At 52.8% G+C, this 20817-nt stretch overlaps 7 protein-coding genes across 7 annotated transcripts; 3 read left to right on the top strand and 4 right to left on the bottom strand.

Moving 5' to 3' along the window:
• Window positions 1-413: 413 nt before the first annotated feature.
• On the bottom strand, window positions 414-3296 carry QC764_111250 (uncharacterized protein; the record flags this gene model as incomplete). The annotated part of the gene is made up of 1 exon (XM_062942389.1): window positions 414-3296. The coding sequence occupies one exon, from the start codon at window positions 3294-3296 to the stop codon at window positions 414-416; it is 2883 nt and encodes a 960-aa protein (XP_062805330.1).
• Window positions 3297-4949: 1653 nt separating this feature from the next.
• QC764_111260 (uncharacterized protein) lies at window positions 4950-7479 on the top strand. Its single transcript, XM_062942390.1, has 2 exons — window positions 4950-6197; window positions 6308-7479. The coding sequence occupies exons 1-2, from the start codon at window positions 6087-6089 to the stop codon at window positions 7034-7036; spliced, it is 840 nt and encodes a 279-aa protein (XP_062805331.1). The 5' UTR covers window positions 4950-6086; the 3' UTR covers window positions 7037-7479.
• Window positions 7480-7552: 73 nt separating this feature from the next.
• Window positions 7553-10112, bottom strand: GUP1 (glycerol transporter). The gene is made up of 4 exons (XM_062942391.1): window positions 8895-10112; window positions 8026-8841; window positions 7905-7950; window positions 7553-7853 (listed from the first exon to the last, which is right to left on the bottom strand). Exons 1-4 carry the CDS (start codon window positions 9831-9833, stop codon window positions 7747-7749), a joined length of 1908 nt encoding a protein of 635 aa, XP_062805332.1. The 5' UTR covers window positions 9834-10112; the 3' UTR covers window positions 7553-7746.
• A 1178-nt stretch (window positions 10113-11290) lies between these two features.
• QC764_111280 (uncharacterized protein) lies at window positions 11291-13372 on the bottom strand. The gene is made up of 2 exons (XM_062942392.1): window positions 12731-13372; window positions 11291-12674 (listed from the first exon to the last, which is right to left on the bottom strand). Exons 1-2 carry the CDS (start codon window positions 13091-13093, stop codon window positions 11466-11468), a joined length of 1572 nt encoding a protein of 523 aa, XP_062805333.1. The 5' UTR covers window positions 13094-13372; the 3' UTR covers window positions 11291-11465.
• QC764_111290 (uncharacterized protein) lies at window positions 13163-14614 on the top strand. The gene is made up of 3 exons (XM_062942393.1): window positions 13163-13691; window positions 13748-14281; window positions 14350-14614. Exons 2-3 carry the CDS (start codon window positions 14094-14096, stop codon window positions 14543-14545), a joined length of 384 nt encoding a protein of 127 aa, XP_062805334.1. The 5' UTR covers window positions 13163-13691; window positions 13748-14093; the 3' UTR covers window positions 14546-14614.
• Window positions 14615-15241: 627 nt separating this feature from the next.
• On the bottom strand, window positions 15242-19362 carry ALA1 (Alanine--tRNA ligase). Its single transcript, XM_062939920.1, has 3 exons — window positions 18788-19362; window positions 15754-18419; window positions 15242-15694 (listed from the first exon to the last, which is right to left on the bottom strand). The coding sequence occupies exons 1-3, from the start codon at window positions 19149-19151 to the stop codon at window positions 15566-15568; spliced, it is 3159 nt and encodes a 1052-aa protein (XP_062805335.1). The 5' UTR covers window positions 19152-19362; the 3' UTR covers window positions 15242-15565.
• Window positions 19363-19413: 51 nt separating this feature from the next.
• Window positions 19414-20283, top strand: QC764_111320 (uncharacterized protein; the record flags this gene model as incomplete). The annotated part of the gene is given in 3 exon segments (XM_062942394.1): window positions 19414-19518; window positions 19534-19633; window positions 19718-20283. 3 exon segments carry the CDS (start codon window positions 19414-19416, stop codon window positions 20281-20283), a joined length of 771 nt encoding a protein of 256 aa, XP_062805336.1.
• Window positions 20284-20817: the final 534 nt, after the last annotated feature.

Consider the following 20817-nt stretch of genomic DNA (forward strand, 5'->3'; position numbering starts at 1 on the left):
GGTTGGGAGGAAAATGAACGGGGCAAATTTTGGAAGGGTTTGGAATTGACGTCGAAAGGTTACCGAAAAAAACGGTCCAGACAATCTGCGACGGGGTGGACACTGTGTTAAACACTGTGTGGGGGGTCTGACCCCCTGTGACGGAACTTGGGACGACCAGGCATTGGGAACAAGTAAAGCCAGCCAAGTAACTAATTAATTAAAGTGAAATATTCAACTCACAGTGTATTCCCACCGCCAAACCCAAACTAATAATTACAGTTACATGAGAGCAAAACTATGTATGCCGATATGCTCCGCTCGCTACCTATGCAAAGATTTTGTTCCTTATCCATCCTTTCTTCTCTCCCATCCAAAAAAGATCAAGTCAAAAACTCTCTATCAATACACACCACCCCATCCCCTAATGCCTCCTAATACCCCTGTCTACTATACTGACTGGGCGCATACCCATTCGCCGGCCTATCAATCCTCCTCCCGTCCAAAAACTTGGGGCTGTTCTGCGCCTGTCCCGCATACGGATCGTTCCCCATCTGCTCCCGCCTCCTCTGCTCAAAAGCCGCCCTCTCCTCCTCGTCCAGACTGAACGCCTTCTTCAACCACCCAAACGCGCTCCTCTTCTTCTTCAGCCCCGCTCCCCCTTTCGAGTTGGCTGTTTCGGTCGTCATTGTTGTCCCGTTGCTCATCACTGACATGCCCATCGCGGATGGGATATTCCTTGAGGGGATCGGCGGGTGCGGGAAGTTGAACTGCTGCACTCCGCCGACGGTACCGGAGGTGTGTGGGCGTTGCTGGAGAGGGGAGTAAGGGTTCGCTTGGACGGGACGGAAAAACTGCCTGTCTGAGTGCGGGGAAGGGATGAGGCCCGGGGCGATGAAGGATGGCGGGGGAGAAAAGTCGGCTAGGGAGGAGGAGATAGAGGTTATGGAGTTTACGGGAGGACGTTCCATGTCCGAGCCGGAGCCGGAGCCGTAGGCTGAATCTGGGGCTTGGAAGGTTTGGTAGCTGTTTTGTTGCTGGAGGTGGTTATGGTAGGCCACTCGGGCAGAGGTTGAGTAATTTTGGTGTTGCTGAACGGCATGGTGGTGGGTGTCAGGTGGGGGCACGTGGATGGACCCTGGGGGATTCATCTTCAGGGAGATGCGATCCCGAAGAGAGGTGCGGTTGTTGTTTGTGGGGTACATATCCACCTCAAGATCTGCGTCTGGAACAACCTCTGGTGCGTTCCCTGGGTCACGAAGAGATTCCGTTCGCATGGAATCGGATCCGAGAGAATCCGTCCCGAATGAATCCGTCCTCCTGGTAGAGGTTGTTTGGAAGGAGTCGGTTCTGGTGGAAGATGGCCTCGGCTCATATCTAGAGTCGGGGAGAACATCTCGCTTGGTGGCCGCCGCTCGATTCCTCGCTCCAATCTCGACAACCTTTGGGCCTCGCACTTCGATCACCTTGGGCTTGGGGATTTCGACCACCTTCGGCCTCGGGTTCTCCACGATCCTTGCTCGGGGAGATTCAACAATCTGGGCCCTAGACGTCTGTGGCCTGTGGGTTTGCTCACGGGGCTTGGGAGAGGCAGTCCCTGGCTTAGGGATCGAGTCGGCCGGTGAGGGAAAGTCGAGCTTGGCACTAGGGACATTCTCTCTTGGCTTGGGACGCTCAGCAACGATCCTGGGCGAAGGCTGGGGGGATGGTCGTGGAGAAGGACGAGGTGATGGTCGCGGTGATGGCTGAGGGGTGTAGACTGTGGGCTGTAAGAGATACAGAGTGCTCTCCTCAGCTCGGTTTTCCTCCTCCTTGTGCACTTCCAGTTTTGGAGCCTCGAGCAGAACATTGGGTCGTTCAGAAAGCCGTCGAGGATTTCGAGCAGGCGGTGGCGGCGACTCGGGAGGTGATTCGGCTGGTGCTTGCGGTTGCGGTGATGGTTTTGGTCGCGGTGGTTGTGCTCGTGTAGGTGGCTGATAAACTGCAGAGGTTAAAAGTTGCGGGGGTGATTGAGGAGGCGGTGATGATGACTGGGGTAGTGATTTGGGAGGCGACAGCGGAGTATCTTTGGTCTCTGTTTCCTCCTGAATGGTCGGCACAGGTGCTTGCGGCGGAGTGGCCGGCCGTTCCTCCGGGGCAGGCTCAGGTTCTTCGGGTAGCGAAAAGTTCAAGAATGACGACGGTCTAGATGCTGTAAGCGCATTGATCGTGCTCAGGCGTAAAGACAACCGGGGAGGCGAGTTGGGGATCTTCCTCGGTGGTGATGTCGGGGGCGTTGTGATAGTTGTGGCAGACGCATCTGATGGCTTGGGACTGTGCTTCGGAGATGTGTAAGTGGCAGCACTCAGCTGCTGCGACCTGACTCTGCGGCTGACCTCGCCAGCTCTCCGGTCCATTTCCGAGACCATGCCAGCCAGTCTCACCACCAACGCGTTCAGTGAACTACCCTTGTGCTGCAAATCCATAAAGGCGTTGAACCAGCCATCTGTGTTGCCCTTCATAGCATCGAAGATGTCAATGACATCAGGGCGCTCCTGTCGCCATGGCCCGTGGTGCTGCTCGGCCAAATAAATGGTAAAATCTCTGGTCGCCGCAAGACCTTCAGCCAGGTCTTGCGTGGTTTGCTTGAGAGCAATCTGAGTGCGTGCCAGGATATGCTCAATCTTTTCGTTGCCCTCCAAAATGGTCATCCGGTAGTTCTGATCCTCCAGCATGCGTTCAAACACATCAATATTGTCCATGGGCAACCGCAGGTGCTCAATCCTGAGCTTCACATCTTTCATGGCCAGATCCATATCCTCCAGTGTCGTTTCCAGAAACTCGTCCACCTCGTCGATGTGCCCTTGCAAGATGGAGACAACCAGAATCTGGCTGTTGGCCATGCCGTTGAGCAGTAAATAGACACCAAAAGAGATCTGGGCCATCAACCGCCGAAGCTCGTGTGCCTGTTGTCCAGGTCGAAACCGCCACAACGCTGCTGGGTGAGGGTCAGAGTGCTCACCATCGAGCAGCTCCTCACGACGAGCTTTGGCATCGCCAGTCCTCAGCTTGGGCTTCCCCGAGTTTTCACCTTCGGTGGCCTCGACCAGAGACTCGGCAAAGGCATCCTGCATGGAAGGGATCGGGTGCTGTGGTGCTGATGATGCTGCGGACGAAGACGGCACCGGGGGTCCCGGCCGCGGCTTTTCCTCGGGTCTCCCTCGTGAATCCAGCTTGAGATCTGACCCCATGTCCCTGATGTCGTCGTCATCGGCGATTAACATTATTGGTAGCTGCACATCGGATATCCGCGATGATGGGTGGCGTGGGAAGGCCATGATTAGGTGGCCGATCCTGACGGCTTCGATACGTTGTTGACAGCTTCGACGGGCCCGAAGATTCGGCAACCATTGGCCTGCCGATCAACCCGGCGATCGGCAGGAACGGTGGGACGGTGTGGTTCGTTCGCGGGTGGGGCCGGATGTTGTGCGTTCTGTTCCACGGGAGCCCGCAGTTTGATGGCGGGACGCGGTGCGACGATGGATTTTGGCAGCGCAACAGAGACACCACCACACGTCTGAAATGGAGAAACAAAAATGAACAGCGGTCGATAAAGATTGAATCCGGTAGCCGGGTCAGATACAGGTAGGTAAACAATTGCTTGTCATGGATATCCCTCGAGATGAAACATAATTGGTTCTGGATGGACCCCAAGAGCGCCGCGGCGGTGGGAAGACGGTGAGGAGGGATATCGGGCGGTGACTCTCACCAGGCTGGCGACGGAAGCGAGCGCCGAATGATCCAAATTCCGTCGACGAGCTGCACGGGCAGACTGTCAAACACTCGCCAGCAGAGAGCTTTCTCGTGATACCAGGCTCGGTCCGGGGAAGGGTGTCGCACGATGCTGATCCAGGCGCGCTCTTCGTTTCTAGGGGGGGGGCCCAGGGGTTGAAACAAAGTCCAATGTTTCCTGTTTGCTCAACACGGGGGTGTGTCTGCTGTCGTTATCATGAACTTCCAGGTGGGGATGGATGGAAATTGCCTGAATGATGAGAAATACCCAAAGAGAAAACACCACCGTCCTCCGGTAGACAAGAAGGAAACGGAGAGATAATGATGGAGAAAGCAAAGAGAAAAGAAGACCACCGACTGGGCGGTTTTCGAGAGAGGAAGAACAGCAAACTCAGCGTTGCGTTCCGCTCCACTCGCGCACTATTGACAGGCGGCGCATTTGCTCAGTGCTTCTGGTTCCTGACTGGGAGACCAGGCGTGCCCTGCACCGGCGTGGCACACACACTCACCCCGACGCTACCCACGGGCGCCATCGAGGGCCCCTGCGATGCCATCTCATCTTCCCCCATTGTTGACTATTTCTCCGTACAGTCCCCATTTGTCATTTCAATTCCTCGCTGATATGTAAAGGCCTCGACTTGGCTTCTCGTGGGGAATTGGCAGGGGAAAACCTGGATCTGGCTCGTTTGCGCACCGTACCGTCCATCTCCGTAAATTGCAATTCTTATTTTCTCTGGAAAAAACCCGGTTGCACTCTCGGGCCCTGGACTGTGTGCCACTGGGAGGGATTCCGTCATGCGAGCCGACGTTGAAATGAACCGTTTTCGGCCCACAACCGATCCAACACAGAGCGGACGGTAGCTACCTAGCAATTGACGAAGAGAGGGGCCACGGAGAGACGGGGTTTGTCGTGAGAAGAATATCTGACTGCTCATCATCACCTCGGCTGCGCAAAAACGATCCTTCTTCTTCTTCTTCTTCATCACAGTCCAGAAGAAAAGATCCAGATGCGGGACATGGCGTCTGCTAGTTGGTCTTGGCACGCAGCTGCTGCTCTGTGCCATCGCTAAGACGGAACGGAAACCCCACATATCCAGCAACGTCCCTTGTCCACATTTTCCTCTATCAACCATACATATATAAAAGGGGGTCATTAATTGTACATAGAATTGCAGAGTCTCAGTGTAAATCTACAACACCATGAAGAAAACTGACGATAGCTGCTCTAGAGACGGACATGTTGACTCAGCGGCCTGATTATCTCTCTACATGTGACCTTTGTACACACACACGGACCTGAACTGGCCAAAAAATCAATACATGGATTGGAACCTGCAGGCCATCTGCAGCTTCCCCTTTCCAGCACGTGTTGCTCGATTAGCCGTAAAAATCGCTTCTGCTCGGCTATGTCTGTGCGTGCGGCGAGCATCTTGTGAAATGGAAAGGGATCCCCAGCTTTAATCTCATAGAGAACTTCAACCTTGACCATTCTCCCATCGTCCCAACTCTCTCAGAGAAAGCATCATGACCTCCCAAACTCTAATTCCGCTCCCGCTCCCGCTCCCGGTGGTGATGATCAGCAAGCCACCACGTCCACGAAGCCATCTGTGTCTAGTGCCAGCTTGATTGATTCATTGGTCACTGGATGCTACTCACTGCACATATGCTTCCACGAGGCGTCGATATTACCTTGAACATTCGACAAGGCATTCCAACCAGTCAGCTCCCGACTCGGGCTTTGCTATAAGGTCCAACACCGCTCAGCACTGCTTTTCATTGCAGCGTTGTACCTTGAACGCAACAGTGGTGGCTTGCGATGCTGACAAGGAAGATGTAGGCTGACCATCAGCTGTATCCGAAATGATTCCCCAAGCAAAGGAAGCGCTAGCAGACGTTATCGTGAGAACAAAGGAACGTCATCGGCATGGGCAACCCCGACGGGAGAAATGGGCCTTTTCCACCTCCCAAGAAACGCTACCTACCCTACGGCGGCGTGGCCTGTGGGTTGTGGGCTGTGGGCTACGTTATCGTTGGTGGTTCAGCTGACCGAGACAGACTTCCTGCCACCTCACGGCAGTTGTGGGCTCCTTCCTTCGCTCCTTCCTGCGCATAACCCGCCAAGACACGGAGTCTTTACACTCAGCCTTGCAAATCGAAGACCCTGAGTTCCAGGTTGCCATTCTTGTTTTGTGTTTCGTTGTCGTTCTTTTTCCTTTCCTCCTTTCTTCTCTGCATCTACCGTCCGGCACCTGATCTGCAACCTAACCTGCAGGCAAGCTTCACCTCTAGCCTGATCCTACTCACCTCTGCCGCAGCCGCCCAAAAAAAAACAACCCATGGCTCGCAATCCCTTCAAGTTCGGCACCGACCTCTGGGATCCGTCCCATCGGTTCGAAACCTCGTGGATTCTATCTCCCTGGGCCCTCTTCTTTTGCCGCGCGCTCATTGTAAGTTAAGTTCCCACGTTTTCCCCAGCATTTTCCCCACGAAAATCTACAGCTTCCATCCCGGACACGCATGGATCAAACTGACTCGCAATTCCACTTCGATTTAATAGTCCCTCTACGCCTTCACAACCCTCATCTTCGTCCTCGCCTACCAGTGCATCAACTCACCCAACCACTGCGGCGCCTCCCAAGCCCAATTCAGCTACTTCACCTCGCTCACCTACTGGGGCATAGCCTTTTACTTTTTGTTCGCCGCCATCCACACCTTCACCTACGCCCGCACCGGCCGCCCCTTGCTCGACCGCTTCCCTCGATTCTTGCAGGCGCTCCACTCGGCCTTTTACACCACCATTGTCGTCTACCCTTTTGTCGTCACTATTGTCTACTGGGCCCGTTTGTTCGACGGCCGTTGGTACAAACTCGCCTATGAAGGCTGGTCCAACATCTCGCAGCACGCGCTGAACAGCGTGTTTGCCTTTTTTGAGATTGTCATCCCGAGAACCGACACCCCGCCGCCGTTGCACATCCTGTGGCTGATTTTTGTGCTGGCGCTGTATCTGGCGCTGGCCTATGTGACGGAGGCGACCAAGGGGTTTTACACCTATGATTTCTTGGACCCGGAGAAGCAGAAGGGGTGGGTGGCGGTGTATGTCTTTGGGATCGCGATTGGGTGTGTGATTTTGTTTGGGGTTGCTTGGGGGTTGATCAGGCTGAGAAAATGGGTTGCTGAGACGAAACTGGGGATGGAGGGCAAGTTTGCGGGGGTGAAGAGGGAGAAGGGGTTGGTGGAGAGGGAGATTGGGGGGAAGGAGGCTATTGCTTTGAGGGAGGATGTGTAATCTTGGAGGTATGGTTACCTAGGCTAGAAAAAGGGTTTCTAGCTATCCTTTCATGTCTCTCTTATTGGCTGGTCTGGGAACGGGGGTTGTTTGGTCGTTATCGGTCTCTTTCTCCATCATTGAAGGCGTTTTGATTGTTACTGCGTGTGTGATGGTATGGGGAAGGAAAACGGGAGATACCCTCTTTTGTGTGTTGCATATATGTGTATGATCCCTGGGTGGACATGAGTTAGATATCAATGTGTGGTAATTTATTTACGACAGGAATGAGTTGTTGTTGGTGAGGACTGCAGCCTTGTCATATGTTTGTGATGTGCTCGGAGGGGGTGTGAGTACAGCATGTGGCTGGCGAGCACTTGCACAGCAACAACAAGGGTGGGCAAGACATTGATATTTCTCGGAACCAATTTCCGACGCCGTTACGGTGTAACGAGCAGGCTGGCTGTTGTGTACGTGCATGACGTGGGTAAGTGCCGGGCTTGACTTGACCGAGCACCCGGGGCAAACTTGTTCTCTTTGTACGATATCACAAGGTCGTAGTTTCCCACGCTCGGTGAGCATTCAAACTGGCACCTGTCCAAGTCAAATATGTCAATATCTTACAGCCTCCAATTCAAGACCAGCTTTGTATACACAAACCAAAACCTCATCCGGGAATTACAACAACGCTATACTTTTGAACGACCCACCCCCTTGTGACGCGTCCTCAATCAACACTTCAAGTTGATCCCCCGTCTCAGCTCCCCCTGCCTAATCTCAAACATGACCTGTATCCCCACAAACAGCGCCGTACACGCCGTGACCAAAAACACCAGTCCTATATCTTTTGTCAGCATCCCATTTCCCCATCATAACGTGTGTCACATACCAGAATAATCCCTAAAAACCCCACTGATAATCGCCTTGAGCCCATCCTACACACACACACACACACACATCAGTTAGCATCCCCTCTATCATCCCAAACAAAATCACAACAAAGTACTCACCAACCCAACCGCAAACCCCACCAAATTCGCCGAAATCATCATCAGCACATTGCCCACCCCCCCCAACCCACAAAGCCACCTATAAGTCCTCTCCCTTCCTTTAAAATCTTCCTTCCTCACCAGCAGTCCCGCCACAATCTCCGGTATAAAAAACAACACCACCAACCACCCCCAAATCAGCAAATTCAGCTTGATGTCATGCCACAGCGCCACAAACGTAAAAACAACCAAATACGTCACCACCGTCCTCACCCCCTGCCCCAAAGACCTGAAGCTTGACCCCCCCAGCGGAATATAAATATACCGCAGCAGCCACCGATAATAACTCCTATGCCACCCCCGCCAAAACGACAAGGCCGAGTAATTATTCGACATGCACCTCAGCATGTTCTCCGGTGGATCAATCCCATCAACCAACGACCAGAGTCGAAAGAATCTCCAGGGAAGGAGGAGCTTAAGCCAGACGATGTGCAGGTTGAAGTATGACAACAGAGAGATCTGAGCGGGCGTGTAAGTCGACCATTCAGGGCGTGACTTGCTTATCGCGCCGACATAGTCGTAGTGAAGCACCAGCTCCATGCAGAGCAGCACCAGCAGAAACCGAACCGCATACTTCCACGTTCGTGCCGAAGAAATCGTCGCTGATCGGTACCGCGACTGCGAGATGTAATCGTTGAACGTAATAATCGGACCAGTCAGATACAGCGGCGCATAAACCGCATACCCGACATAGTTCCTGAAGCTGTAATCACCCTTTTGAGCCGGCAGGGCAATCCGGTCTCGCTCAGAGAGGTTGGACAGGTCGAGGTTCTTCTTCTTATGCGTGTCAGCATCTCTCTAACAGGGTCAACACAACGAACAAAACATACCTCAACCACCCCCCCCGCCGTAATCCTACCATCCAAACTCCAGTAATAATCCAAACTAAAACTAACCAGCCTCAAAACCGTGATATTAAACAAAATCTCCCACCTCCCCATCAACCCCCCAAACCCATCCATCCACTCCCCCAACCTCACCACCGCCGGCAGGTCAACAACCATATTCTTCCTGTCAATCCCCAACGTGCCCGTCACCAGTCGGGCAACATACCCAAACCTATACCCTGAACAAACCTCATTTGCAAACAAGGTACATATATTAAAAACCCACGTCCCAACCGGCACATACCTCCGCGGCAACCCCTTCGCAATCGCATAATTCCCCGCCAGTATCACCAACACCTTGATCGCCGAGAAACCATGCAAAATCACCAAAAAAACCAGCGCAAACACAAAATCAAACGATGTCCGCTGACGAAACCGCATTTCCACCCCTTCGGCACTGTTTTCTTTTACGTCACCCCTTGTGGTGACCATGTTGTACACTCTCCTGAGTAAAGGGTGGAAAAGTAACAATGCAGCCATGGCGGGGAGGTTCCGCCTGAATGTTCTGTATTGGGCGTCTGAATTGTCGATTTTGCGGCCTGGGATCCAGCCTTCTGACAGAAAACGCTCGAACTTGGGGTAGCGGGGGTCTGAGGGGCGGGAGACGGAGTAGGCGACGTAGAACATGGAGGGGACGGCGAGGAGGAAGACGAGGTAGTAGAGGTAGAATTCGGGGGTTTTCCACTTGGGGGGTGAGGCTCCATTGGTGGGGGGTTTGGGGGAGGTTGAGTCCCGTCGTTTATCGGGGGAACGGGCTTCGAGGGGGCGGTAGGGGACGCCCGAGGGGGTGGTGAAGCGGGTGTCGAGGGTGTCGAGGGTGTAGATGTTTCGGAGGAGGGCCAGCGGGCCGGTGCCGCTGCCGGTGCCGCCGTTCGGCGCCATGGTTGCGGTCACGGTTGAAGGGGATCGTTTGTTGTCGTCGAGTGGTGATGGGGGATGGAGGTGGTGGTTATATCATTTCCGCCCTTTGATTCGGAATCTCAAAGGTGTAAAATGCCAATGGCAACTAAAGTAAACGACTGTGCTGAAGAAGATTGATGGATTTTTCAAAAGAAAAAAGAGTGGCTGTAGTCGGTTAAGGTAAAAAGTGTCGAGAAATGGTGGTCAGAAAGGACATTCGTCTCGAGTTGCCCGGCTCCGTGTCTGTTCACAGGGGCGCGGTTGATGGTGTCAGCTGGAGCCCGCCAACGGTGGAACCGCGGTCCAGCCGTTGTGTTACGGTTTGTGGGGTCGGTTGCCGCCGGCTATGTTGAGCTGGGGGCGCACTGACCACTTTTTGACCCCTTTCTTGATGTTGCCCCTGAGCCCCTTTTTTGTTTTGGTGATGGTGAGGTTGTTATGGAACAGGCGGCGCGAAAAAGAAAAAAAAAGAAAAAAAAGGTGAAAATATCTGGGATATTTTGGTGTTTTGGACTGTTTGGTCGGGGAAAATGTTTTTGGTCGGTGTTGGTGGGCAAATGTTGCGATGTTTTGAAATGGGCAGCTGTGGAAGTGGATGTATGGGTCGGAGTGGTGAATAACTTCAAGCTGGGATTTGTTATTTTGTTGGTTATTTGGGATATAAAGTTGAGCACCCAAAAGTGTTTAGTGTTGGAAGGTGCATGAGCTGGCTTTGCTACACCTGAAGCCCAGGAAGTGAGCGCCCCAAGCAGTGCAAGAGCATGTGTGAAAGTTGAAGCGGCAGTATATAACCTCGGTTTACTGAGTCAACAATTGCTCCTCGTGTCTGATTCACAATCATATCGCACGATGGCCGATGGCCATGTGGTCTTCGACGTGATCGTGAACCAGATACGAGGAGTGTTTTGCTTGGAATCTCACCTCAAACCGTGGGGAGTTCCAGCGCAGACTCGTTTCTTCTTCTTTTTCTGCATCAGTATCATGACAGGCGTATGCCAAAGAAAGAGCACGAAGGATACAGTCCCCTATCTCAAACAAGAAGGTATTCTCTGCATAGGGTTAAAAGGCGCAGTTGTTTACGACGACGCATCTTTTAACCCCATGCAGAGAATGTTTTGCTCTTCCCACCAGAACCCCAATGTCTAGTCGATGGGTTCGAAACGTCGACCGATCATCATCTGTCCATTTTTATGCCCTCGAGTCTTTGCTTCGGGCTTAAGAGCACCCCCGCCCCCCCATATAGCCTTCGTTTCCTGCCCAATTACTATCATTCCTTGCATTTGGTTTATGGCCAAGTAGCACGACCAAATGCCGGGGTGTGTTTTTTGTCGATTTTGAAGACTGCTCTGCTAATCCGATCGTGTTCAAACGTTCGCTGAGCGCTGTTCCTTTTTTCCTCCACACAGTCCGGACATACTCCCACATCTTTATTATGCACCAGCACAGTTAGGTATCGTTAGTCACATCAGCTCCTTTTCCTGCACCTCAAAGCCACCAACAATCACCTACTCCACCCCCACAGCAACAAGGCCTTTCAACCAAATAATTTCATTCATTCTTCCCTTCATATACTCATCAATCATACTATTTACACCACCCCGTCTCCCCATCCCTCTACGCCCCCATAACCCCATAACTCCTCACCCTCGAAAAGAAAAAAGGCTTATCATTCCTCAGCGTAAACTCAGCCCAATCATCCGTCAGCCTATTCCAGCTATAAAACCCCCTCCAAGCCAATTTATTATTCCTCGCCCCCTTCCCCGCACTCTTCAGCGTCAGATCCAACCTGTACACATACTTACTCACCCCCTCCGTCTCCACCATCACATCCCCTTCAACCTCGCTCAGACTAGCCCCCGGGTTATCCCCCGCCCTCGCCAACCTCCACCTCCCCTTTAGCGCTGACTCCATCACATGCCCCGAATGGTGGGAGGCATAAGTCTCACGGGTAAGGTGGTGAACCACATCGTTTGGTTCCGCTGTAGTCAACAGTGACAAACAAGTCCCGTCCCGGAAAAATCGTAGGTACCGGTAGTACGTCACGACATGAATCGGTGCCCCCCAAGTGATACTGTTCGAATTAGCCATCCCGCTCCGGACGTAGTTCACAGTGCTGATATAACACCCATTAAACCTCAACCTCGGACGAAGACGGAACATCCGTTGCCAACTCGACCCGTAAAGGCTGTTGAAAAACGCCAGCGTATTGGCTGTCGATTCATCAGCCAACCTCTCCGCCCGTTTCTCCAGGTCAAAAACTGGCACAACAAAACCATCTTCTTGTTCAGTCTCCGTTGGCGAAGTCGCACCGCTGCTCTGCGTAAACGCCTCCGCAGCAGCCGCCTCCTCAGCCGCCTCCCGCTCGAGATCCTCCTCGGCAAGCGGCTCCCAAGTGATCTGCCTCTGCCAGTGGTAGTGCATCCCCCCAAAACCAAACTCCACCCCCAAACAAATCCGCCGCCATATCCTATCCTCCGTCACGACCAAAAACGCAAGCCGCTTGCATACCTGCGCAAGACGAACAAAGTCACCCACATCTGCGACAGCAACGTCACGGAGGATGTGGACAAGTATCTCATCAGGCAGGTTCGAAATCGGGCAGGGAGGCTGAGGCATGCCCTCGATTTCTGGCGGCACCGGCTCAATAGTCAAACCCGCAAAACTGGCGATGAGCTCCTTCATAGTCTGAGGCTGGTCGGCTTTTGCATCCCCCGGTGCCGCAGCCGTAGAGGAATCCCCCGACTTTGGTGCTGCCATCTTTTGGGGAAATTTCGCCCTGGGGAAGTGCTTCGCTTTGTAGTTTTGATCGACTTGGTCGTCCATCTGAATGTTGGGTCAGCAGTCAGTTCCAGTTAGAATATAGGGGGAGCAAGACATACCCTAAACGCCTTTCTATACAGCCTCAAACTATCCCCCAGATTCCCCGCCGCCTCCCTTTCCACAGCCTTCTCATAATGCTCGAGAGCGGTGATTGGCTCCTTCTTAGTGGGCACAGCGGCAACTCCTGTAATTGTGGCCGGCTGTCCGGGTTCATCAAACACCTTTGTAGGTACATAATCCTCCTCATACTCCTTGGCGATCGGCTTCTTCGTAGGAGGCGGCTTCCTCGACCCCGTCGATGGTCCAGCCGTAGTATGTTGATCCTGACGGGGGCGGTGTGACTGCTGATGTCTAGCCCTGACCTCAGCCCTCCACTGCTCCCTAAACGACTCAAGATCAGGGTTTGTCTCTGAAGATTCCATTTTGTTCAACAAATGTGATGATGAGTGAGACTTGCAAATGCCGAGAGGTCCGTCCGTGTGGCGATTGTGATGTCGACGACTTGGTCGGTTGAATTGAGGAAAATGCAACCGGAAGAGAATCCAGTCTTGTAATATAATAGGTAACTCAAACTAAAGACGGGCTCGTTCACCGCAAAATAATTCAGTCATCAATTCAACGAAAGCGGTGATGTGCATATTTACGAGGAGGAGGTTGTGTCATTCGGCGAGCGGATGGGGATAAGAGTTCCGGCCGGCGCGATAAGCAAGCTTGGGCCACCCACTGAAGATCGGAGTTAACACGCACTGTGACGTTCTGCCAAGCCTCCCGAGTTCTTTTGCGTCTTTGAATATCTTCAAAACAATGTCGCGGCTTTTGAAGAGCATGATGGCTGTTTTCCACATAAACCATCACATATGACCATAGTCAGGTGCGGAGACATTCATTACTCATCATAAGTGACACAACCAGACAGCACCCTGCAGCCTTCTCTCCGAGTGTGACTCTTATATCTCGGAGGACAAAAGGCAAAGGCACCCATGTGCTCTCCAGCATGCGCCCGCCGCACCGAGTAAGCAAGTAGGTAAGTTGGTTGGAAGATCACACGTCAAGATAGACTGTCCAATGAACGCCAGGCAAAATGAACTAACCCTGAATCGCACGGCTCTCACAGGAAAAGAATTCGCTTCACCTTTTGCTAACACAGCTTCAGTAGCCCCTATTTACCCCTGAGCCAGATTCGTGTACAAGATTGTCCATCGACACTAAGCCAACCAATCATACAGATCCTGAAGGTAACCTTGGCTTACGGAGAGCCTCGTGATCCCCTTGGAATTTGTTGTGTTTGGGAAACAATTGCTGTCAGAGGGTGATCAGAATGGCATCGACTTTTGCCTCAACGCGGCGCCTCCGACCCCCGTCGGCAGGTGCTTCTACCGGCACCTCACGCACTTGCTTGTCAACGAATTGGAAGCGGCCATCATGTCGGGCCGGGATAGGGACGAGGTCAACCAAGACAGCTGGTTGACTATCGCACACGAGTTTCTAGACCGTGGCGTGAAGAATGTGGTCATCACGCTGGCCGCCAAGGGCGCGTTCTACGCCAATGCCGATGGCAGAGCTCACTGCCCTGCGTATGACGTTGTCGTCAAGGACACTACCGGAGCAGGGTCAAGCTGGAACCCTTACAGGCACTGAGCTGCCTCCAGTTGTTCTGTACGAGCGCTAATAGGAACAGGGATACCTTTACCGGGGCTTGTTCCTCAGACTACCTACGCCAAAAGGCCAAAGGGACTTGGGACATCAGAAGCGCTGTCGTTCGTGCAAACAAAGCTGCGGCAATGACCATCATGAATGTCGGAGCGCAGGATGGCATCCCGTGGTCGGACGAGATAGATAGATTTGATGCTCCTCACAGTGAGGCTTCTATTTGAGCGGGCAACAGACCAGAGCCGAGTGGTGCAAAAGTGAATGAGGGAGAAACCGGGGACCAGAAACCGTTCAAAATATAGTTGGATGAATCCTTCAGTTATTTCAGCTTCTGGACTTGGATTTTGCTAGAGCTCCCCCATTATTTGCTCAATAACCTCTGCAGCACGCCGCTGTGTCCTCAAATCCTGCCAGTCCTTCCACGGGCGCACCGGGTGTACAAAGTCGTAGCCATCCCTCCGCTCCGCCACCTTCCGGAAAACGGCCTGCATCCCTTGTTTTACGGCAAGGAGGTGCCGGATTTCCACACATCCTTGCCTTTCCACTTGCAGGGAACGGCGACGCCTAGCGTGGCAAAGTTTTTCTCCGTTGTGTGACGGTTGCGGTATCCATCTTGAGCTCACAGGAGAGCTAGTTTCTTTGTTCAACATCGCCCCTTTCAACAACAGCATCAAACAACAGCATCAAACAACAGCAGAAATGTCTGGAGAATCCAACTTGAGAATAACCAGTCAAACGTACACCTACTCGTTCTTCATGGGAATAGCATGCTTCACAGCACATATCGGACATTTTAAGTAAGACCAAGAAACCAAGACTGTGACAAGCATCCTGTAACCGCATCTTAGAAGTATATTCTCCTCATCTTTGAATGCCGAGCTAGTACTCAGATGGGTGACCACTGTGGAATCCTCAGTGTTGTGTGTTTTTGTTCTTTTTTGCTTTCTATCTTCTCTTCCATATAAACCTGATATTAGGGAGGTGAGAGAAGTAAACCTGAGATGGACCTCTTTTGCTTGCTACAGTCAGCAATTGCAACACAGCCTTCAGCCAGAAATATGAACTTGACAATGCCTATTGTACATAGAAAAATCCAGAAAGCAGAAGAAAAAAGTATACGGTCATAAAGGGAATCTATAGAGCAAGGCTTTTAGGTACTTTTATCGTGATTTCAAAACTACCAACACCACACGCCATGCCGATCCCGTTAGCTCATTGATTATTTCACTTTGAAAACAACAGTCTCAAAGGCTAAGCTCCTTCATCTTCTCCTCCAACCATTGTTGAGCCTTGGTGACGGCCTCATCAAGCTTCTCAGGGTTGGAACCAGCACCCTGGCGACTGGGCTCCTTACCGCCCGTCTTACCGCCAATCTACTCGATCTCATTAGCTTTCGTCTTTTGTTGGTCATTTATATTCGGGGCAAACTCACAATCTCGGTAACAGCAGCAGTCCACTGCTCAGCGGTAACACCCTTCAAGTCGGTACCGACATAAACACCATGTACGACGGCCTCATCCTTGCTCCCAGCAAACAGATACACACTCTTGGCCTTGTCCTTACTCTTGTAGTAAGTCATCACCTCAGAGATGGCCTTGGCGTTGGCAGAGATGGGCAAGTGCCCAACGAACGCCTTGGCGTCCTTGTTCTTCTCATCGGCAAAGAACTTTTGAACGGTAGACAGAGCAGTCCCGCTCTCAGCCTTTTGCCTCTTCTTTTGCTCGTCAAGGACTGACTTCTGAATGGTGGAAAACTTCTTACGCAACTCTTCCTTGGTCAAGACGGAGATGACGAGAGCATCGAGATCGACGGACGCAGCCTTGACCAACGAAACCTTCTCGGGGCCAAACTCCAAGGCAGCGATGTGATCGAGTCTGTCGCTGAAGTCCTTGGCATCTTGCTGAGCCTGGTGGGCACCGGCGCCCGTGTAGGCGACGATACGTCTGATACCCTTGGCAATACCGCTTTCCTCAACAATGATCAGGTCCTTGATGAGGCCAGTGGCGTCAACGTGAGTACCACCGCAGAACTCAACGCTGAACTGGCGCCACTCAGGGTTCTTGGGGTCCTTGAGCATCTCCTCAACAGAGGCACCGACGGACACCACTCTGACAGGGTCAGGGTACGTCTCACCAAAGACGGCACGAAGGCCGTTGATTTCTCTAGCCTCGGCCAGGGCAACATCCTTGGCGTACACCTTGAGGTTCTTGCGGATATCGGCGTTGGAGAGCTCCTCAATGCGCTTGATCTCGGGCAGTGTCACCTGCGTCTTGTGGCTGAAGTCGAAGCGCAGCTTGTCCTGATCGACGAGTGAGCCGGCCTGGTTGACCGTATCGCCGAGCACTTCTCTCAGGGCATGGTTGAGGACGTGAGTGCCGGTGTGGTTGTTGCGGATGGGTTGGCGACGGAGCTCGTCAAATTCGCACTTGACGACATCACCAGCCTTCAAGTTGCCGTACTCGAGGAAACCGGAGTGAACGACGTAACCACCGAATTCTTGAGTATCGAGGACCTTGAACTCAGCTTCATCGTCAATGATGATCCGACCAGTGTCGGCAACCTGACCACCGGATTCAGCGTAGAAGTTGGTCTTGTCGAGGATGATGCCCAGGGGCGTCTTTGGTGGCACATCCTTGCTATTCTCGATAAATTCGGAACCGTTGAAGATGAGCTGGATTTTACCTTCGCTGCTCTGCGCAGAGTATTTTGCCTCCGAGTCCGTCCGGGGGATGTTCCGGTCATTCTCCAACTCGGAAATGTGATGAACCGTGAGCTTGGGAAAGGTGGTGACGGCTTCCTTGACCGCCTTGGAAGCCTCGCGAGCCTTCTCCTGGGCAACCTTGACCTCCTCTTCGTCGATGGTAAGGCCGCGCTCCTCGGCCATCAACTTAGTGAGATCCACTGGGAAACCAAAGGTATCGTACAGACGCCAAACATCGGCACCGGAAAGCTTCTTCTCGCCAGCCTTGGTCGCAGCAGCGGCATACTTCTCAAACATGGCCTCACCACGGTCGAGGGTAACAGCGAAAGCAACCTCCTCCTCATCAAGGATTTCTTTGATATCGGCCTCCTTCTTCTTGAGCTCGGGAAATTGCTCGCCCATCTGTTCGACCAAAGCAGGAAGAATCTGGGAGAAGAAAGAACCAATGTTGGCATTGAGGTACTTCCTGGCGTAGCGGACACCTCTGCGGAGAACACGGCGAACGACGTAACCGCGGCCGATGTTGCCGGGAACAGCACCATCAGCGATGGAGAAGGAGAGGAGACGAATGTGGTCGGCAACAACACGGAGCGCGGTATCGACACCATCGACGTCGTCCTTGCCGTACTTGTCGCTGTATGGGCGGGAACCGCTGACTTCGACGATCTTGGCGAACAGAGGGGCGAAAACATCGGTATCATAGTTGGAAGACTTGTGCTGGAGGGCAGATACCAGACGCTCAAAACCCATACCGGTATCAATGTGCTTTGCGGGAAGAGGCTTGAGGCTCCTGTCCTTTTGCCTGTCGTATTGCATGAAGACGTTGTTCCAGATCTCTACCACGAGAGGGTCGTCCTGGTTGACGAGATGCGCAGCATTTCGCCCACCAACCTTGTCGTAATGAACCTCAGAGCACGGCCCGCATGGCCCTTGGTCGCCCATTTCCCAGAAATTGTCCTTCATGTTGCCGGGAAGGATGTGGTCCTCTGGTACTCCTTGGTCGAGCCAGAGCTGCTTGGCCTCGAGATCTGGGTCCAGGCCCATGGCTTCGTTGCCCTCGAAGTAGGTCACATAGAGGCGATTAGGGTCGAGACCGTACACCTTGGTGAGCAACTCCCATGTCCACCCAATAGCCTCCCTCTTGAAGTAGTCGCCAAACGACCAGTTGCCAAGCATCTCGAAGAAGGTGTGATGGTAGGAATCCTTGCCTACATCGTCAAGGTCGTTGTGCTTTCCACCGGCACGGATGCACTTTTGTGTGTCGGCAGCACGCTTGAGCGCAGCCATGGGCTCAGTCTTGCCTACTGTTCCCAGGAACAGAGGCTTGAACTGGGCCATGCCCGAGTTGATGAAGAGCAGTGTCGGGTCATTGTGAGGCACGACCGACGACGATGGGACTGAGGTGTGAGGTTAGCACAGGCTGTTGTAGAAGAGAAGCTAGACTAGATTGAAGCGCATAGCTGGTGCGAATACATGGCTCGAAGGATGATTTTTTTGCAAAAGTGTGTGGCGATATCAACCCCACCAAGGTCAACTTGATCTTGGTGGTTATGATAAGACTGATGAGGCTTGTTGGACCACTGCTACAATCATTGTGATTGTTTTCTGCGAGACATGCAACTCTCTTTGAGCAGAGAAATAGAGAAATATCCAGCTTTGAATAAGGGCCTCTTTGCTGTGGTCATCCTTCGGCCTGTGTAACCAGCAGCCAGCATATTTCGATACAGCGTGCATGGAGGGGTAATAGTGTATCGATATCACATACCGATGGTGTGGCCCCGCTCTTCAAAGAACTTCAAAAACGTCTCCCGGACGCGGGGGCCTGTCCACTGGGGTTCCGTCATGGTGTGGTGTAGGCGTTTGAGGTGCGAAGGGAGATGATGACGGGTTCGATAGTAATCCAACAAGGCAGAGGCAGCGTAGTAGGAAGCCGGGGCTGCAGTCCGGAGGGCGGAGGTGGGTGCTCGAAAGTTCGAGAGTGTTGAAGATGGCGGGGTCAAACGGGTTTTGTGGTGGAAGGTTCGCGAGCAATGACTCAAATTCACCACAAAAGCCGATTGATAGCGCGTGCCGCCCCAGCTCCTGGACCGCTCGCGGCAAGACCACCGTAACCACAAGGCCTTCTCCATCCGTCCTTTTCTTACAACCTTCCTCTCTCTCTTTCTCTCTCTCTCTCTCTAAAACCTCTTCGCGATATCGGCCTTTTCCCTTTATCTCGAACCAGTCCCAATCAATCTCCCAATCTCCTGTCCTAAAGTTCCCGAATCCCACCTTGATTGGCGCGCATTCCGACACCTCACCTAAGGCAATTGGCGAAACAGAGTTACAGGGAAGAGGGAGAAATAAATGCTGGCAAACCCTGCGCCGCGACTGGCCACCCACCACCATATCATGGAGATGGGGAGCTTCCCACCCGCTGTGGGCATGGACCACCACTATCAACATGGATACCTCAATCACAACCCTTTCCAACAGCAACAAGTTCAGCTTCAACAACAACCACAACCACAACCACAACCACCGACATCTCGCCTCTCCCGTAAGCGCAAACCAGATGCCCCCCCAGAGAACAACGAGCGCCTCTCCAAGCGCATGAGCCTGCTGAATCTCGGTATGTACGGTGTGGTGCACAGTCCCCCTCAACGTCATCGCCGCATTCCAGCCCTCCCACTAACACCCGCCCTCTTCTCCACAGAACACTCTGGACCCAAACTCTACGTCCCCGTTGAACAAGGTGACAGCCACAACCAATCCTTACCCGATCTCAATGCCATCCATCATCAACAACAACTTCAATCCCAGCGCCGTAGCCATGGCCAACACAAACACACCCCCATGGATGACTCCATGATGCAGCTCGACGACACAAAGCACAAAGTCTACATTTACAACCTCGACGACGAGCTCTCCTCGTCCGACAATGAGACTGACGACGGGAAACTCATCTTCCTCCCCGACATTGAGAAGCACCTCAAGTCCCACCGCATCCCTCCAAACATCCTCGCTTCCCCCTCGCCACAAGAGATGGCCGATAGACAACTTGTTTTGTACCGGGTACCTTCTTCTATCACGGTACCAGAAGAGCAAGACAGCGTGCGCAAGGCTATCATCGAGGCGAGACAACGGATGAGGGAGAAGCAGGAGGCTGAGAGGGCTGCTGCCGCGACGAGGGAGGTTCCAGTGGATAGCACGGTCATGTTTTCCGCGCCACAGGCTTCGTCGTCATCAGCAGAGGATCCAGATGCCATGGAGCTCGATTAGGATCGAGATGCCACGCGGCACTGCGACTGGGATCCGATCCCATGGCGCACGACTAGTGCTCAGATGACGTGAAGCTCGACTACGGTCCAGACGAAATGGAGCTCGAATAGAATCGACTTGCTATGGATCTCGGCTAGATTTCGGATCCCACCAAGGTCCGCTGAGATATAGTTGTCATATCGTTCGGCTGTGATTCGGATGCTATGGATCCCGACTGAAATACAGCAAGGCGGCCGTCTTTTTCTTTGTTTCGTGGGTTGGTCGGTTCAAAGGCTATCAGGGGTTTTGAGGTTCCCATACCTTCACACACGGCGCATTCACGGTATTCCTGTGGCTATCTAGGCGCACGGCAACAAATATTGACTTGGGTTGAAATTTAGCGAGGTGTTTTTTAGGCAGCGTGCATTTATTCTACAAAGCGGACATAGGGACCGGTATCACAGGACATGGCTCCCATCAGGCAGGAGTCCGTTATCTTACATAGCGGGCATCCTTCACAATTCTTGATAGGACACCATTAGCTACACAATAACA

This window comes from Podospora pseudoanserina, chromosome 1 (assembly GCF_035222485.1).
Source record: "Podospora pseudoanserina strain CBS 124.78 chromosome 1, whole genome shotgun sequence".
Taxonomy (NCBI): Eukaryota; Fungi; Ascomycota; class Sordariomycetes; order Sordariales; family Podosporaceae; genus Podospora; species Podospora pseudoanserina.

What these genes read in the sequence shown, in the direction of transcription:
- QC764_111280 (XM_062942392.1), bottom strand. Translation starts at nt 13,093, where the DNA reads ATGGAATCTTCAGAGACAAACCCTGATCTTGAGTCGTTTAGGGAGCAG. An exon ending in TGTATAGAAAGGCGTTTAGG is followed by an intron (nt 12,675 to 12,730) that starts GTATGTCTTGCT and finishes CCCAACATTCAG; the next exon opens with ATGGACGACCAAGTCGATCA.
- QC764_111290 (XM_062942393.1), top strand. Translation starts at nt 14,094, where the DNA reads ATGTCGGGCCGGGATAGGGACGAGGTCAACCAAGACAGCTGGTTGACT. An exon ending in AAGGACACTACCGGAGCAGG is followed by an intron (nt 14,282 to 14,349) that starts GTCAAGCTGGAA and finishes TAATAGGAACAG; the next exon opens with GGATACCTTTACCGGGGCTT.
- QC764_111260 (XM_062942390.1), top strand. Translation starts at nt 6,087, where the DNA reads ATGGCTCGCAATCCCTTCAAGTTCGGCACCGACCTCTGGGATCCGTCC. An exon ending in TCTTTTGCCGCGCGCTCATT is followed by an intron (nt 6,198 to 6,307) that starts GTAAGTTAAGTT and finishes TCGATTTAATAG; the next exon opens with TCCCTCTACGCCTTCACAAC.
- GUP1 (XM_062942391.1), bottom strand. Translation starts at nt 9,833, where the DNA reads ATGGCGCCGAACGGCGGCACCGGCAGCGGCACCGGCCCGCTGGCCCTC. An exon ending in TGGGGTTTGCGGTTGGGTTG is followed by an intron (nt 7,951 to 8,025) that starts GTGAGTACTTTG and finishes GTGTGTGTGTAG; the next exon opens with GATGGGCTCAAGGCGATTAT. An exon ending in GGTTTTTAGGGATTATTCTG is followed by an intron (nt 7,854 to 7,904) that starts GTATGTGACACA and finishes CAAAAGATATAG; the next exon opens with GACTGGTGTTTTTGGTCACG.
- ALA1 (XM_062939920.1), bottom strand. Translation starts at nt 19,151, where the DNA reads ATGGAGAAGGCCTTGTGGTTACGGTGGTCTTGCCGCGAGCGGTCCAGG. An exon ending in AGAGCGGGGCCACACCATCG is followed by an intron (nt 18,420 to 18,787) that starts GTATGTGATATC and finishes CTCACACCTCAG; the next exon opens with TCCCATCGTCGTCGGTCGTG. An exon ending in CTGCTGCTGTTACCGAGATT is followed by an intron (nt 15,695 to 15,753) that starts GTGAGTTTGCCC and finishes GAGATCGAGTAG; the next exon opens with ATTGGCGGTAAGACGGGCGG.